Source organism: Pagrus major, chromosome 9 (assembly GCF_040436345.1).
Source record: "Pagrus major chromosome 9, Pma_NU_1.0".
Lineage (NCBI taxonomy): Eukaryota > Metazoa > Chordata > Actinopteri > Spariformes > Sparidae > Pagrus > Pagrus major.
The window spans coordinates 29,509,500-29,527,183 of NC_133223.1; the positions used below are offsets into that span (position 1 = coordinate 29,509,500).

Genomic DNA, 17,684 nt, shown 5'->3' on the forward strand with positions numbered 1-17,684 from the left:
AACTACTTTTGAAACAATTTTATCAAGAGACGTTTTCATCTAGTGTCTCTGGTGCAACTCACGGGAGGTCCGTGAGCACCAGCTAAGCCTTGAGGTCCTGGTGATCCAGCGTCTCCTTTCTGGCCTGGTTCTCCAACCTCTCCCTTGACTCCAGGTTGGCCATCAGGACCCTGTAAAAATGTTAACAATATTGTAAAGAATACATCAAATCTAGTTAAATCTGCCATCACTTTCCCCTCAGCCCCTGAGCCAGAAATGTTTTTCAGGAAATAAAATACAACGTGACGATGAATGATACTTACAAGAGTTCCAGCAAATCCGACAGCACCAATCGGGCCAGGGTCACCTCTTGATCCCTGTCACAGGAAAATATATATGTTATTTAGAAACACACTAATGATGAACAATCATTCTGTATCATGCATGGTCTAAATAGATTCATGTACAAGTTGAAAAGGTTTACTCACTGGTCCTCCTCTGGATCCTGGGGGTCCATGTGGTCCTTTGGGTCCAGGTTCTCCCTGCAAAGATGTCACACGTTTGCTGTTAATAAATTCCACACCCATGCATTGAGCCTGTGCCTTCCCATAAATCCAGTATTCTTATGTTTGCATAGGCAATTTAAGCAGAAAACTCTCCTTCACAAGCTAGAAGAGACTATCAAATACATCCATGAAAATAAGAAGCAGAAGGCTTCAAGGCATAGTGCATCCTGGGGACTGAAACTTCCCTAAAACAGAACTTTTCATAACCTGGAATCATTGTGATGTGAGTATCAGCCTCTTAATGTATGTCAGAAAGATAAGAAATACTCTACCTTCTCACCACTGGGTCCTGCAGATCCTACTGGGCCAACAGGGCCTGGAGCTCCCTGTTGACAGGAAACAAACGTGGTTGGGGATCTCCGCTCATCATTGCTCGTCACAATAACTTGTGCAGTCAAGTCAGTGGACACATTTCTTTGAACGAGCTGGGACAAGTCTCGAATTTGCGCTCACACATTATCAGTTTGTTTTAGTCTTACAAGTGTCATTTTAACTTCCTTGTTCATGGTTTCACTGGGACAAAACATGTTTGAGTGAGTGGAAGGTATTTTACTTACTCTTGCGCCATCATTTCCAGCTGTACCTTCTGATCCTTTCTCACCAATTGTGCCCTATACAAAAGACAGCAAAAATGGTGTAAGGCTCCTTTGTTTACTGTGCGTGGCACTCAAAATGGTTCAGTTTGAACTCAGACGTGGACCGACAGCTTAGACTAATTGCATCTTGAGAACAAACATTACGAGAGCACATTCCCTCTTGAACTAATTGATAATGATTTTTGCAACCACTTTAATAAACCCATTCTGTAGTCAATTATATTTATTGTTATTACTTTTCATGCGTACTATAAAACATAAATTAACACCATAAAAGAAAGACGATGATGATGAACTTACTCTGTCACCTTTAGGCCCAGGAGGGCCAGAGATTCCCCTCTCTCCCGGCATTCCCTGAAGACCTGGAGGACCCATGTCACCGAGTGCACCAGGAGGACCAGGACTGCCCTTCAGGGACAAAAACACCAAGTTCAGCACGCTAGTGGTTACATGTATCAGTCAAATAATCAGATTACATCTTTTACATGGGACACTTTTTATTATGGTCGATTTATGAAAAATGTCTGCAAACAATTAAAAATTCTGTTCAGTTTGGGCCTGTTTATTCTGACTGAGGTGTTTATATGGACCATTTTTATTCTGCTTGGGCTTTTAAAACAACTCTAATTGTAAGATTAGGCTCCATGTAAATGCAGCCACTCGGTCGTATCTCATTTCAAGATGCAGTGCGGGACTTTTACTTATAAATGAACGTCCGTTACATTCAAGCTTTTGCCAAACAAGTTCACACAATGCTGATTCAGTCACTGCCAGATTAATACCTCTGTATGTCACAGCATACCAGAGTTTTTTTTAAATCTGAAGCTGGAGTCAGTGGTGCCTTTCCTGCCCTGGTGCCAATGTGTTTTAAGTCAACCAGCAAAGACTGGTTTGCCAGAGCTGAAGAAGGGAGCCCTAACCCTAACCCTAACCCTACAGCAACTAGGAGCATGATGGTGTCATAAGCACATCAACAGTGTTTTTGTAATTACTCTGACTGCCAGAAGGGGGCAACGAAAGTCGTGCACTGACAGTTTAACTGTATCTGTAAAAATGTTCTGTACATATAGGTGGTGATGTCTCAGTACTGTACCTTTGGCCCATCTGGACCAGGTGCACCAGGGATACCCTTAGGTCCCTGTAGACCAACTGAACCAAGTTCTCCTCTCTCTCCAGGAATTCCACGCTCTCCCTGGAGAAGAAAAATCATTAGTTTCAGTCAAAGGTGTTCACCTTTACCAACCACCAAAATAATTTTAGCATAGTGAATTTCACCTACCCTTGGTCCAATTGCTCCCACAGCACCGACCTCTCCAGGAACACCCTGAAAGACAGAAACGATGGTGTTGTTAATTCCCAGTAAAATCTGAATTCTGATCACTATCAAGCTCACAAAATGACACTTAAAATAATTTTCATGTGCTTGAATCAAGGCTAATTTAAACCGAAGAAGCATTTATAGTTTTTGTCACACTCACAAGGTCACCAGGTTTTCCAGGTTCTCCGGGAGGTCCTTGATTTCCAGGCAAACCCTAAGAACACAAGACAGTCGAATATGGGCATCAGTGAATTTCTTCAACACGGACTGAGGTTTAATAAAATAAAATAATAAAATAAAAGAACACGTCTTCTCACATCAGTTCTATTTAGTTAGTTTTTGTTCACTTTTTGAAACATTCTCATATTTTACTAAAAACCCAAAACAATTACACACCTGGAATCCATTTACACCTGGAGGTCCCTGCTCTCCTCTGTCTCCTGCGACACCCTTTGGGAGCAGAAAGTAATGTCTCAATTATTTGTGGTGATGGCAGCAGTAAAAATACAAATAATGCAAGAGAGAAATCACACTTACAGAGGGGCCAGGGGGACCAGCAGGGCCAACTTCTCCATCTTTTCCAGGAGGACCCTGAAGACAAAGTGACAGTTAACAAACCTGACTATTAGACATCTGGCAACTCAGCTTCCTGAAGGTGTGTGAGGCCTTTAGGTAACTTTGAATTAACTTATGACTTCAATCACTGAGGAACACGGTACTCACTCTTTGACCTGCCACTCCTGCAGATCCTTGTTCACCTGTCTTTCCTGGGTCACCCTACGAGTGGAAGAGAACATGTTTTGAGTTTAGAAACCGAACAGAAGATTAACGGTCTAACCTGACACTGCAAATTAATGCAAAGTTCAGAGTCTCTTCAGCCTTACATTGAAGCCCTTGGGGCCTGACACTCCCATGATTCCTGCGGGCCCTCTGTTTCCAATCGACCCTGCAGGGCCTGGACGACCATCTTCACCTGGGGCACCCTGAACAAAGAAGAACCACACTTTGACTCAGTAATTTTCTTATAATTCACCATTACATTGAAGTTAACTCTAATGGCTAATTGTGAATGTTATTGCACACTATAACACACCAGTGGTCCTGGCTTGCCCTCTGCTCCCTGGACTCCAGGGGTACCAGTAAGACCCTTGAAGAGAAAGGGAGGAAAAATGTGAGAAATGGAAGTATGGGTACAGAAATAAACAGAGTGTATGTAATGATAAAGTAGAATGCAAAGCTCTTCAGTGTTACCCTTGCACCTGGTAGACCAGGTTCTCCTGTACGCCCAGGATCTCCTAGAGAACCTTTTGGTCCTGGTGGGCCAGATGTTCCACGATCTCCTAGAGCACCCTTTAGAAAGAGAAATGATGAGAACTCTTACAGTTTCTTTCTGAATGAAATGTGTGAGAGCCAAACTAAACACCCACAACATAAACTCTGGTAACACCTGGCAATAAGCCACAAATATCAGCTATTATAATCACATATCGCTTTATCTGTTTGAATCATTCATATAATATACATTATTAGACCAATATGTCATGAAAATATGTCTAAAATATACTGTACCTTAGGTCCTGGCAACCCATCAGCACCAGGGAATCCTCTGTTACCAGGAGATCCCTGAAAAACAGATCATGAGTTAGATTCATCATGCTCATAGTTTTCTTACACAAAAGATGGGTAACAAATTAATATGACCAGATGAATAGAGAACACAAAGTCTGCACTGAACAGAACATTTTACATCTTGATGTTTCTACCAGATACAACAGGGAAAACCACAGATTATCCATCTTCTACACTTGCTTTGTTTTGTGCAGAGACACTGAGCTGCCAATCTACGGACAATTTAGATTCTCCAGTTCACCTAACTTTCGGACTGTGACAGGAAACCCACACAGACGTGAAGAACATGCAGACTCCTTGCACAAAAGCTGCAGCTGCCTGGGATTCAAACCCGTGATCTTCTTGCTTTGAGCCCACGGAGTAAACCATTTTCCATGAGTTAATATATCGCGTGCATAAATGGGAGTATTTCCAATTTCACGCACTAATTGTCCAAAAGTGTTTCACTGTGTCCCTCGTTTTTTTCCCTCAAACTAATCACTTTTTTTCTCTCATTTACTGAGATGAACCTTGTCATTAAAGTGCAGCTCTGTGATGAAAGTTAGAATAGGAGGCAGAATGCTGACTTACTCTCTCGCCGACGGGACCGTGAGGGCCCACAGAGCCAGGGTCTCCACGCTGTCCTCGCTTTCCTTCTTCACCCTGAGGTCCAATCACTCCCTGGGAGCCTGATGGACCCTAGAAAGTTGACACACAATCCAGAAAATGCTGTGAAGCCAAGTGTTACCTATTCAATTAGAAAAAAATGAAGAAACTAGATGTAACTGAAGCTTACAGATTCTCCTTTGGGTCCAGCTTCTCCTTTAAATCCTGGAACACCAACATCTCCCTGTAACACAAAAAAACACAAACCTATGAGTCTCCCGCACATCATGCATTTGCCACTTTTTATTTAGTATATGAAAAAAAAAATGATTACAGCAATAATAAAGCCAGAATTTTCAAAATTTTACCAGTTGTCCTTTGATACCAGGCTGACCGGTGCTTCCCTGAGGTCCTGGTGGGCCAGGAGGTCCAAGATGTCCGCCTGGACCTTGTGGACCAAGATTACCCTGTGAAGAGGCAGAAGAGTCAGTTGAGTCAGTTACCCTCTGACTTTTGCGTATCCCGATCACGAACAGGGAGTAAAACATTTAAATTAGACATCTTTACATACCACTGGTCCTTTGGTACCTGTGCCACCATCTGTACCCAGGGGTCCCTTGAAACACAAAAAAATATCCAATTAGAGCATGAATGCAGCGCACTGAGGAGCATGTTGATATGTGAATAACTTCCTGATTGATATGCTGTAAATGAAAGTAAGAAATTAACCCTTTGGCCAACTGGTCCAGCTCTGCCCAGGTGACCAGTCTCTCCTCTCTGTCCCTGTGGACCCTCTGGACCCCGGACTCCTGTTGGGCCAGGTTGTCCCTGAGGAAGACAGTCACCAAGTACAGTTAATATACAAAAATGTGACACTGATACAATTGCAACAATGGCAGCTTAGTCTGACACTACTAAATGCCTAAGGACAGACCCTTTTTTTAAGCATTTGGTGTCGTCTGATGTTACGTCAAACAGCAATATTAGGCTATCTTGGCTCATTTGTTCAGTGTATGTATGGGATCAAATAACATAAGCATGATCCCAAAAGGAATTGAGCTAAACTAAACAAAGGGTGGGTGAGGGGGCGCCTTTTTCCCAAGCTTTGTCTGAGGGGAGGCCCACAGTCTCAGAGAAAACTCCTGCTTTGTGTATAGCAGATGGTAATAGTTTATATGACAGAAAACATCGTAAATGAGACAATTAATGGTGATTTGTTCATGGAAAATGATTCCCTTTCCATTAAAAAGAGCTCAACAACAAGAGCCAATAGCAGAAGGAACAGTGCCTTCTTGTTAGGTGTTGTTTGCTGTACCTTCATTCCTGGGGTTCCTGGATAACCAGGTGAGCCACTGAGACCCAAAGGACCCTGTTAAACCAACAACAATACAATTATTAGCATTAAACACTGGAAAAGAGCATTCACCAGACAAAGGTACAAATATGCATCCAGTTTCCACCCAGATTCACCTTTACATGAGTGTACATGCTAAACTATGTCAGAAGGTCAGTAAACTGTACAGTAAATCGCCAAGGATAACACATCTTGAATGGTGACTTACCATTGGACCAGGCTTTCCGAGGTTACCAGGGGAACCACGCTTGCCCTAAAAGACAAAACTTTGACTGTTAAACACTGACATCAGGCACGCTTTAGCAAAACACAGACACTGAAGAAATACACATATCAGAAAGATACAACCAGTCTTTACTCTGTAGCATGGTGATATTATCCTTACCGATATACCGCCGGGTCCAGAGCGTCCCCTCTCTCCTGGCATCCCAGCAGGACCCTGTTGAACACAGACAGTGATAAATTACAGCTGCCCATTATCCATTCAGTGCAGAAGTTTACAGTTAGGAAGGTCAGAGGTTTATTTACAGCATAGCTTGCACTGCAGTCGATCATTAGCTAAATAAACCTCATAATCTGTATGGCTGCTCTAAGCAACTTATGAGTGTCAGACCATAAAAAAGGAAGCAGTATATAACTTACCATGGGTCCAGGTGCTCCCATTGGACCATTGGGGCCTGTAGCACCCTAGAAAATCACAGAAAAAGTACTTGTTTAGTTGTAATAGGACAGCAAAGCTACATAGCAAGATGATTTAAAGGCCTTTTAGTCAAACAGGTTTCACTAAACCAACTAGAAATCAGCTGTTCCACCAATCGAACAAACAGATGGACTAAAACATTTAAAATTGGACTTCATGTATACCTTTGATCCAACAGCTCCAGTTTCACCTTTTTGGCCAATAAGTCCACCGTGGCCCTGTAAGCAAAAACAGAATCAAACAAAAAACTGTTAAACTCTGTTTGTCATGTATTCTCTAACGAGTAAAAAGGCAGAAGAGAAGAAAAACACTGAATGAAGTTTATTAACTTTTATTCAAAGGTTTCAAAAGTAACTGTGGTACAACAGACAAGTCAGAGCGGAAAAAAATGTCACACACATGTTAAGGGTTTAAACTCACCCTGTGACCCTTCAGACCAGGAGGCCCAGGTGTACCTGGGAATCCTCTGGAACCCTGAAACACATAACAGCATTTTCAGATATTTGTGAAATGTGCAAACACACATCATGGGGTCGTATCCTGTGTGATCTAAATGAGAGACAGAAGATACAGTGTTAGCAGTTAAAGATGTTATGTGTGCGATTTTGAACATTGAAGGTCCCGTACTGTAAAAAGTGATGCTTCATGTCTTCTTTGACACAGCCTGTATTCAGAAACTGTGTCTTTAAAACGACCCGTCACAACTTCTGTAACTTTATGATGTCACAACCATACAGTTAGCGCCCTCAGTATTTCCCTAAACAAAGCCGATGTTGCAAAACAGCATCAGAGCTGATGCGGAAATGTGGGTGGTGGCGCCTGCTCAGGCCTGTGAGAGCTAACCAATCAGAGCAGACTGGGCTTTCGGGGGGGGTCAGTGGAGTCTGGTGTCTTTGAATAGAGCAATATAACAGGTGTTTCTGGTTAGCGGAAGGTGTAACTGACATCTCCATTTGTTTTGGTCTGAAGTGGTGGGGCTGTAGTGCGACATCTAGTGGCAGTGAATGTCGTATATAGAACCTTTAAATGATGACGGCAAAGAGGTAGAAACTTACCGCTGATCCAGGGAATCCAACTTCTCCACTGTTTCCTGCTTTGCCTGCTTCTCCCTGTGTGACGACATGATATTTACAAATTTAGTTGGCTGCAAGAAGTTCAGTAGTGAAAGTTAAATTAAATGCCACCAAATTGCACATCTTGGATTTCTTCTCTCAGGTTTTGTGTTACGAAAGGAGCCTCTAATCACATACTGCAGGTGCAGAGCTGGAGCTTGTTCCAGGGTTTTGTAAGTTTCTCACTTGTGTTAGTTAAACTCATCAAGATGTTTGGAAACACAGACACACATTGTTGGCTTTTTATGTAAGAAACTAATTCTTTCATTATGCAATTTATTTTGTCTTACTAACCCCATGAAAGGAAAGCAAAGACAAACGCTATATATGAGGTTAAACAATGTACTTGAATTAAAGGGAGACTCAAGTTTCTGTCAAATTAAGATGGTGGGTGATGGTTATACTATCTGTCCCCCTTGTAATCATCAAGCATCTCCAGGATCTTATACTTCACAATACTATGAATGCAGCCAGGCCAGTTAAACTGTGAAAGAAGTCATTTCTGATTACAGGTTTACACAACATCCGTACTGATACACAGAATTACAGTGTGAGTGGTTGTTTATACACCTTCTACTGCTTTTATACATTGTATTGCTATTTATATTTTGCAATTATCTTTATGTTTTACTGTTAGTATACTGTTTTTAAATTCATATTCCTTACACACACACACACACACATATTTAATTACTAAAGAAACCAAAGAATTTCACCTTGAGTGTACTTGATAACAACCTGATTGACAATAAACATCTTGAATGCTGGTGTTGTGGCCTTTTCAGTTTAACAGACCTAAAACTGGTGCAGTTTTCAGTGAGACAAAATGTTTTTTTGTTCCAAAGCTGACTTACATCTTCACCTGGTTTCCCTGGAGGGCCCTCAGGTCCTCTTTGCCCAGGTGGCCCCTGAAAAACACAGTTGGATCGTAAAACATCCAGCCACAATCTGCCCTTCTGAAATCCATCGCAGTAAAAATTGTGTGTATACATTAAAATCAGGTATGTGTATTGATGATTTGTACATGCAAACAAACTGTACAGAGAAATTATGTTATACCATGTGTCCTGGATCACCAACATCTCCAGGAGGTCCTTGAGGTCCAGCTTGACCCTTAGAGGAGGGAGGAAAAAAAGACAAAACATTTAAAAGATGAATAAGAATAAAAACTGTATAAAATGCCGTTAAGGAAGTGTTTACTGTGCAGTGTCAGTCAAAGCTTGTTGAAGACTTACAGGTGAGCCATTTGGCCCAGGAGGTCCTCTTGTTCCAGCCTCCCCCTACAACAAACATGATGCAAAATCAAATCATGAACAGAATTAATCCACATTAAAGGCAGGACATAATTAAATGTGCTCACTGGGGATATGAGAACAATACACGGGAGAACTAAACTGATTTATAGTCTCTAAGGATTCATTTGAAACTCTATGAATCCAAGTTAAAATGGCTGTCAAAGCACAAACAATAGCCCTTTATTTACTGGTCCATTTCTCACCTGACTGATGTTCAAGCACACCAAAATATTCCTGACGTTTAACTACAATACAAGCTATAAAAGTCTATTTTAATGAAAGCCAAATGTAGCTCTAAACTATAAAACAACATGAATGTTACCACAAACTGTTCCGTGTCCAACTGTTTGTTAAAAAACAATCAAACAAGTGAAATCAGATCATTAATCCTTTCTTGTCTTCTTGTTCATTATTCTGCCTCATGGTAATGAAATTAGAGGCATGGATAGATTTCAAAAGTCTGCCAAAGTGCTGTGGTCACGTACCGGCTAATTAAAATGTATAATGTACTTTCTAATTAAAACAAGAGTAAACTTTATCTTAATCTGAAGTCTGACAAGCTATAACACTAAAAAACAGGATGGTTTATGTTCCAGCAATAAATCAAAAATTATTTTCAACCATTACAAAGTGGGAACTTTTAGCTTAGAGAGGCTAAACAACAGCATCTTATATCCTATCCTAAACCTTTTTGCACCTTTTATAACAATATTCAAAGACAATGTTTTTACATGGCATGTTCATTTCAAGCTAAAAATGTGAAATATTACAGGATATTCATGATTAAAGGAGAACTCAAACAATTTAATAAATCGAGTGATGTTTACTTGTGTACTATTCAAACTGTGAAAGTTGTTTAATGATGTATAATGTCTCCTGTTGCTCTGAAGGGAGCCATAAAAAACAACCCCAGTGATGTCATCAGTGTCACCTCAGCAGTCAAAATTATAACAGAAAGCCTGCGTTCAAGACTGAGGGAATTTTAAAATCCCACCTGGTAAAGTGTGTTTACTGGATAAGTAAACACCAAATTTCTTATACAAAAAAACTCATTTTAAAAGATAAAATAGTCTCCTTACCCTTGTGCCACTGAGCATGGCTTGAGGTCCTGTTTTGGAATCAAATCCTCCGGCCATGGCTCCCAGACCCTGCAGGTGAAGCAGATGACGTTTGGTTCAGGTTCAGTGTGTTTTATCAGTATGTATTGGCCGTTCTTCAGTATGTTAACAGGCATAAATAAAAAGAAAATCTGGATACAAATGATGCACAACAACACACGTGAAGGACAGCTCGTATTCTGGGGAATTGCTTAAAATTGTGCCAGTGTACGTACATAAAGTGAAACTATTAAGGTAAGACATTACGATTGGTCTTCTTGTGCTTCTACTTAGTGCAGTTTTCTGATTTACCTAAAATCCTAAAGTGTACAGTGTCTTTTTATGTTGGATGAGTAAGGACAACAAAGTAAAGTACAACAAAGTTTAAAATGGTTTCATGGGTGTTTCTGAGGTGTGTGAACAAAGACTCTGGTCAAATAATCTGTCCTGTGTGTTTGCAGCATGTAGGAGATCTTCATGCACAACTCACTCCTGGGTGTGTTGGGTGTCCTGGTGGTCCTGGTTCACCGGGCTGACCTGGTACACCAGGCTCTCCATCATAACCTGCAGATCCCCGCAGTCCCTAGAAAGTAGAGAGAGAGAGAGAGTGAGGTGCTGATTTACTGGTTTGAAAACCATTTATAACTTTGGTCAGTCTGACAATGATTTATTGTTTTGTGGCTGTGAAAACTCGTTTTAATTTTTTATTTTTTTTTGAGAACTTCAGGACTGAAGTTTTGATCAATAAATCAATCAATGTAGCTGAGATACTTTGCTCAGGCTGTTGTTCCCTTTTGATATAAATGATGCTGCTTAATTTTTTGTTTATGAACCATTAGCAGAAAACTTCTGGTTATGTTGTAATAAATCACCCTCGACTGGATTGTAACTCCACCAAAAGAGGAACATTCATTCATCAACCTGCTACATTTTTTGCTTGCAAAGCACATTATACATCAACTTACCACATTAAATTATACATTGACTGTTAGACTGTTGCCCTTACTGCAGTTCAGTTTGCATTTATTTTGTCCACTTTGGCTAGTTTGACAGAAAAGGGAGTATTAAGGAGTCATTCTCATGACCCCAGCAAGAAAAAAGTCAAGTTAAGATTTCATGTGAATGCTATTTTTAGGAGTGAGCTTCCAATGGATTATGTAAACATAATGATTTATCTAAAATAGTTTGATTTACTAATAAATTAAAAATAACTATAAATATGTCACTCTAAATAATGAAGCTTAGAAACTCCTGACTATATTTGAGGCAAAAACAATCACACTGTGGGCTACCATATAGCCTCAATTCAACTTTTTGTTGAATTTTGAGTAATAATCAACTGAAACTTGATTTCCTGTCTTAATATTCTGCTTTGGTCTGTAGAGACTGGTGGATGTGACGTACAGGCCTTCCTTTGTTTCCTCGAGATCCTCTATCTCCTGGAGAGCCGGGAGGTCCCTGTTGTGATAAACAAAACGAAACAAATAAAAATCTGAGAGCGATGGTATTGAAATCACACAGATTAGTGAAAGGGGTGCTTAAAATGTCACAGTGACTCAGAGGACTATCCCATTATTGTGCAGGAGTCCTTTTAAGGTGAAGTTATGCAGGAGGTAACTGTCCTCTTATGCCATCTAGTGTCAGTTCAGGTGGCTAAACATTCACAAACCAGAAATTGTTTTTAGAAGATGTTATGGGTAAAACAAACAACCAAGATGCTCACCATGGGTCCAGGGCGGCCTCTGATACCGGTCACCTGCAGGGATATCATCAAACACAGAGTTATAAGCTGTATTTAGACAGTTGATTAAAAATGATAGGCCTGTTTAAAAGGTTCATATAAAACAAACACTTACAAGTGGGACATCCCCTGGTTCTCCCTTCTGACCCTGAGTAAACAGACAGATGACAAAACCGTTCAAACTCATACTCCACGATGGTGATAACAGCAGCAAACAAATGTTTAAGTAGTAAAAATTAACATTAAAATATGTTGCCTACCTTGTAGATCCTGCCCCCACCTATATTGGGGGATAAAGCATAAAAGATTACATTATTTGCTCATTCTATCATAACTGAACTGTGAATGTGTCAGGAGGCAGTTATAAAAAAGATTCATCTGTCATCATTATGCAGGTCAGTCGAGGTAAACAAAAGGCACAACACTCAATTAACACAATCACCCTGATGTCACCCATTCTTAGCACGAGTCTATTGATGTGCAACAGCTTGAAAATGGCAGTAATTAGTTCACTGTGTGACAGATAAATAGATCACTTCGCTGGCAACACGGAGACCTGCCAAAACTAAACATAGTTCATAGTGATGAGGTCATTCATCTTATTGATTCCAAATTGTTTGTCCTTAATTGGAGCTCTACAGCTCACTGTAAAAAAAAATGGTTATGTGAAGTCTTGATGATTGTGCCCCTGTCTCGAATGGCCACTGTCCAGTCCTACTGTACGTTAGCAACCATAACTAGGCACATGAGGCCTTTCCAGCTATCAGAACAAGGGAAAATGTCAAAACACTGTATATCATTATGAAACCTGCACTTCTGACAGCTGATGTCCTCAAAGTTTAGAGGGGCTGTTGTTTATTTTGCTTTTCTGAAGCCAGCACAGTTCTTAGCAAACAAAGACAGCTGGAATATTTATTAGTCGGTGGGTTACTTTTGTTTTAATTTGAAGTTAACATAGGTTAATAGTAGTTTTGCCAGCACTGAGCTTAAACAAATGTTAGATAGGGCTTATGGAGGCTATAGGGACTCATAACCAGCTAACCGTTAGCTTAAAATAAAACCAAATATTGACTTACCCTGCTGTATGAGAACATAGCTGTTGCTGTATACTGTGTGTTTGCCTGCTCATGACTTGTCATAATATAGTTAACATTAGTGTGCCTATAAGTTACTTTTGTTGTAATCTTAAGTTAACCTGGGTGGAAAGGCGGGATATTTACTTTTGCTAGCAATGAGCTAAAACATAGTTAGATAGGGCTAATGGAAGCTATGGGGAGCTATAATTAGCTAACAGTTAGCTTAAAATAAAACCAAATACTGACTTACCCTGCTGTATAAGAACACTGCTGTTCCTGTTTGCCTGCACATAAGTTGTCGAGGTGTAACTAGTTAACATTAGTGATCCTGCTGCTTTTGTTGTGACCGGTGAACTTTTCCTTCTTATAACGCCATTTTTATTCACATTAGACTTCTCCACTCGGACAAAATTAGCCCGTATTGAAAGCAGCTCTCATGTGCATGTTGTAGCCCCTGTCTGTCCGCTTCTCTCTGCTTTTCAGAGCTGAAACTCCACAAATTAACTCTTATTTCCTTCACAATATATCTCTCCTTGTTTTTTCCCTGAGAACGCCATCTTGACATGTCGAAGCTTGACACGCATAGCAACAGTAACCACGGGGAAGTGGGGGCGGGGCATAGCAACAGTAACCACGGGGAAGTGGGGGCGGGGCTTAGCGAAGGGGGGCACGCTTCCCCAACACCTCACCCGGACGAACGTTCACATGAAGCGGCCGTCAGCTCACCGAAAGTGCCGCCGCCGCCGCCACCGCCGCCGCCGCCGCCGGTGCTGGGTGAATCGGTCTGACAGACGGGGCAGCACTCTCCATCGGGGATGACCATCTTATCGCAGTTAGTCAGCTCATCGCACTGGATCTCGTCGCAGAGGACCTGGCCGTTGTCACAAACACAGATCCGGCATGGCTCCGGCTTCCAGATGTCCCTGTTGGTGTACGTCTGTCCGTCCGCCGTGCAGCCCGCGTCATCTCCTGGGGACACAAAACATGGGAGGGGGACACTCTTTAATTGATCTAATAGAGGGCCAATTCAATTAAGAGAAATACAAACTTTTTTTAAAAATCTAATGAACACCTGAGAAACACACCTGTTCTTTATTATGAATGTATGAAACTACCTTCTGGGGTCCATACTCAGCTTGTCAAACAATTTCACTAATGCAAATGTAAGATAAGTGTAGAAATCACATTTTCTTCAAATGTAAAGAATACAAAATGCAATCATCCATCCTCTCTTTCCTGTTTTCATTTTCTCTTAAGGCTCACACGGGAGCTGAGGCCTGTCCTAGTCTGCACTGCACAAGAATTAAAGGTCATGGGGTCAACATATTCACCCTAATGCTCTTCCAGAGGCAACAGGATGAACCACTAAGCCTCCACACTGCAGGAAATTCATTTATTCCCCCCTTAACGCAGCTGCCTAAAGGGGGGAATCGTCTCCGAGTTACTTTCCTGTTTGATAATACCGCAGGGCGTTATGATTGCCAAAGAAATCACGATACATTTTTAATGCTAAGACATCGGGTGTGAACGCTCAACAGCTGCTCTTCCCTCCAGGTAAGAGCCCTAATTAATTCAAACAATCTAAACTGAGGAAGGAGAAACACGCAGGACGCTACAACAACTTATACTTTCTCTATGCTGCTCAATGAAACGAGGTTTTACCACCATATTCTGCACACACGGTGAGAGGAAAGAGGTCTGGAAAAGGTTTGTTGTAGCGATGTCTCCAGCTGTTAGACATGACATCATTTCCTCCTGAGGCAGCGTCTCAAAAAACTTGACTCACGTTCAGAAAAGAGAAAACCTGCAGCCACCTGGGAAGCAACTGTTGACTTCTAGTGTGTTCTTACCCATTAACCTAATGCAGTAATCCTAACGCCACACACTAGAAAATATTTAGAAATGGCTAAATCCATCTTCTCCAACATATATGGAGATGAATGGAGAAGTAGGCTGGTGTGTGTCGTGCCTGGCTTTAACATGAATCCTGTATGTAGCCCACCTCTCTCAGGTCTGCAGAGCCTTCACCTGTTCCCGATACAAACAGCAGGTGGCAGCTCTGTACTTCAGACTGCAGGTAACTCAGGTTAAGTTGCAAAGAGGAGCTCTAACTGCTGTTGAAGCATCGTATACCAAGAGACGTAGGGTGGGAGAGCATTATCACAACCTGAACACTCTGGATTATCAAAAATAAAGTCAAAGAGCGGCAACAGTCAGGTAAGAGTGCAGGTCGACTTCTGCTGAGGCCTCCTGCAGCAGGACAACATGTTTTAACACAGCTCAGTCCCCTATTTACATTTGTATTAAGACGTGCCTGGAAGGCAGCGGCTGTGAATAATACTTGGCAGTTGTTTACATTTCATTAGAGAGCCGAATGAAAAGAGCAGAGTGCAAGAGGACGATTCAGAGCGTCAGCCCACTTATCACAATACTGACTACTAAATCAGTCAACTGTAACCAGAAGACCTGCAAACACATTTTAAGACGTTGAAGCAGTGATCAGAATCAGAAACAACTTTATTTGCAGTATTAACACATATTTAAGCATACTGAGCTCCACTTTACTACAATGATATCACCTACAGTGTGGCATGGTGTGGGTTAAAGCCTGATCAATAAAAGTGTGACAGCTGATATTCAATTTTTACATTAATACGTATCATCAACTGCATTTTCTGTCTTGAGTTACATGAAAAGAAACGATGAAAGGCAGAATATTTGAAAGATTATAATAAAAATGTTGCAATGCAACAAGCCTTAACGAAAGCAGCAGCAATAGATTTGGTAGCAGCAACAAAAAACAGACTGTCAGAGAGCAAAGCAGCCTCCACCACCACCCACTGAATGCTTCAATAACTTCTTTTAAATGAAGAAAAAACTTGACCAGTTGCTCTTTTTAACACAATATAGGAAAACATCGTCAGGTGCTCTTAGAAAACAAGAGAAAAAGGTGATTTCCAAAAACGACCCAGGCCCTCCAAGAAATAAAATATAAAGAAACGAGGACAGACAGGAAGGAGATATAAACACTGTTCATAGATCCAGTATTCAGTGGTGAAGTGAAGGGCCTCTACTGCATGCAGAAAAAATCTTGGTACAAGTTCAAAGCAAAGCTGACATAAAGATAAATGACAATCTGAGTGGTAGATTGCATTTCAACTTGCCTTAACAAGACGTAACTGGAACCTCTGGAATACCTCAGATTAAAGTAAACTCCGGTGCTGCACGGATGCAACCGTGTAATCAGACGCTCTTAAGGTCATTACATCTAATCTCACAAGTATGAGTAGCTGTGATTTGGGTAATACCTCAGACAATAGTATGGAAGACAAACAGGAACATAAAAATACAGAATCAAATCAGGATTTTTATGTATATGGTGTGTGTTTTTATTATTTTGCCTTTTCCTTCCAGTTTTGTTTATTGATTTGTCTTTTCTTTTCAAATACACAGATATTGTAAGTATGCTACATATTTAAGCTAGTGTGAAATCTGTCATGCACGTTGACGGTGCTCATAATGATGAAAATAAACAATTTCTGTTTAAAGTATTTTTTACACATTGTTGGACAAAGTGTGAATATATTACATTTTAAAGAATTATGGCTCCTTACTTGGCTCACATTAACTGTACATATTAACACACAGAGAAGCTGTAAATAACTCTTTGACAAACAACAGCAGTCACACTTGAACTTTTTAATCTCCCGACCAGCTGTGTTGGCTGACGACTGCAGCTTTTATCTGTGTATGTTTTGGGAGATCAACACTGAAACAAGAAAACACATCCCACCAGGTACACTTTTTCTCAGCCCGGCCGTGTTCTGTCAGCTGCAAAGTATGTGAAAATATAAAACATGCAGCATATTTCAGAAAAATGACTTCCCGCCTTTAACAGCCAGGAACTTCTCGCTGTCTAATTTCATGGTCTTTCAAAAATAAAAGCCAGCTTTCCGTGGAACGAGTGTATTTTTCTTCATTTGCAGAGATTTGTTTGGAATCACTGAAGCTGTGAATCTTATTTCTGGAGAGCAAAGTCATTTTTTTTTACTCCACTGATCTATTTTCACAAGAACAATGTGAGGTGTTCCCTCAGAAATGCTTGACTGGATTTGAATTGCCCCAACATGCTATCTCTTGTTTAGATCTCATTCAGGTTATCTTCACGGTTACAGTCTTTTCACTGCTGAAGCATAAAAAAAAACGTCACACCGGGGGATGTCTGGCAGAGCCGCATAGCTGGAGAGCGATTTTTCCTGTTGGGTTTTGAGAGATTTCAAACACTGCATGTCGGGAGGGTTTGAAATTCACTGGGAGAGAAGTGTGGTTTTAAAAAAAAGCCCACCACAAGCCTTGAGGAGGAGGAGGAGGAGGAGGAGGAGGAGGGGGACGTTCACTTTTTCCCCTCCTCTCAGCTAATTCATTGCAGCTTCCACACTTTTCCACAGACGCCATAAATGCACGGTTTAAATCGTGACAACGGTGCAAAGGCATGCTCCCCTTCAGACGGGTGACTGCTTGATCTGGTTTTTCCACTAGTCAGCTAAGGGGGGCAGACGGTTTCCTCTCCTGGTTTTTTAAAACATGGAGTCTGGAGGTCTCCGACATGACTCACGTGTCTGCTCTGTGCCTATCG

At 41.1% G+C, this 17,684-nt stretch overlaps 1 protein-coding gene across 1 annotated transcript in view; it reads right to left on the bottom strand.

The window, feature by feature from the left end:
* The window catches only part of col5a2a (collagen, type V, alpha 2a), a 46,501-nt gene that overhangs the window by 9,164 nt on the left and 19,653 nt on the right, over positions 1 to 17,684 (bottom strand). Inside the window, exons 2-39 of the mRNA XM_073473374.1 lie at positions 13,775 to 14,017; positions 12,233 to 12,252; positions 12,088 to 12,120; positions 11,955 to 11,987; positions 11,636 to 11,689; positions 10,722 to 10,814; positions 10,214 to 10,282; positions 9,075 to 9,119; positions 8,899 to 8,952; positions 8,694 to 8,747; positions 7,783 to 7,836; positions 7,148 to 7,201; positions 6,892 to 6,945; positions 6,670 to 6,714; positions 6,413 to 6,466; positions 6,236 to 6,280; positions 5,989 to 6,042; positions 5,403 to 5,501; positions 5,245 to 5,289; positions 5,042 to 5,140; positions 4,864 to 4,917; positions 4,659 to 4,766; positions 4,029 to 4,082; positions 3,711 to 3,809; positions 3,553 to 3,606; positions 3,344 to 3,442; positions 3,183 to 3,236; positions 2,997 to 3,050; positions 2,856 to 2,909; positions 2,620 to 2,673; positions 2,421 to 2,465; positions 2,235 to 2,333; positions 1,442 to 1,549; positions 1,103 to 1,156; positions 818 to 871; positions 468 to 521; positions 303 to 356; positions 63 to 170 (exon numbers count right to left, since the gene is read on the bottom strand). Coding sequence (XP_073329475.1) covers positions 63 to 170; positions 303 to 356; positions 468 to 521; positions 818 to 871; positions 1,103 to 1,156; positions 1,442 to 1,549; positions 2,235 to 2,333; positions 2,421 to 2,465; positions 2,620 to 2,673; positions 2,856 to 2,909; positions 2,997 to 3,050; positions 3,183 to 3,236; positions 3,344 to 3,442; positions 3,553 to 3,606; positions 3,711 to 3,809; positions 4,029 to 4,082; positions 4,659 to 4,766; positions 4,864 to 4,917; positions 5,042 to 5,140; positions 5,245 to 5,289; positions 5,403 to 5,501; positions 5,989 to 6,042; positions 6,236 to 6,280; positions 6,413 to 6,466; positions 6,670 to 6,714; positions 6,892 to 6,945; positions 7,148 to 7,201; positions 7,783 to 7,836; positions 8,694 to 8,747; positions 8,899 to 8,952; positions 9,075 to 9,119; positions 10,214 to 10,282; positions 10,722 to 10,814; positions 11,636 to 11,689; positions 11,955 to 11,987; positions 12,088 to 12,120; positions 12,233 to 12,252; positions 13,775 to 14,017 — 2,561 coding nt within the window. The remainder of the gene's footprint in view (positions 1 to 62; positions 171 to 302; positions 357 to 467; positions 522 to 817; positions 872 to 1,102; positions 1,157 to 1,441; positions 1,550 to 2,234; positions 2,334 to 2,420; positions 2,466 to 2,619; positions 2,674 to 2,855; positions 2,910 to 2,996; positions 3,051 to 3,182; positions 3,237 to 3,343; positions 3,443 to 3,552; positions 3,607 to 3,710; positions 3,810 to 4,028; positions 4,083 to 4,658; positions 4,767 to 4,863; positions 4,918 to 5,041; positions 5,141 to 5,244; positions 5,290 to 5,402; positions 5,502 to 5,988; positions 6,043 to 6,235; positions 6,281 to 6,412; positions 6,467 to 6,669; positions 6,715 to 6,891; positions 6,946 to 7,147; positions 7,202 to 7,782; positions 7,837 to 8,693; positions 8,748 to 8,898; positions 8,953 to 9,074; positions 9,120 to 10,213; positions 10,283 to 10,721; positions 10,815 to 11,635; positions 11,690 to 11,954; positions 11,988 to 12,087; positions 12,121 to 12,232; positions 12,253 to 13,774; positions 14,018 to 17,684) is intronic.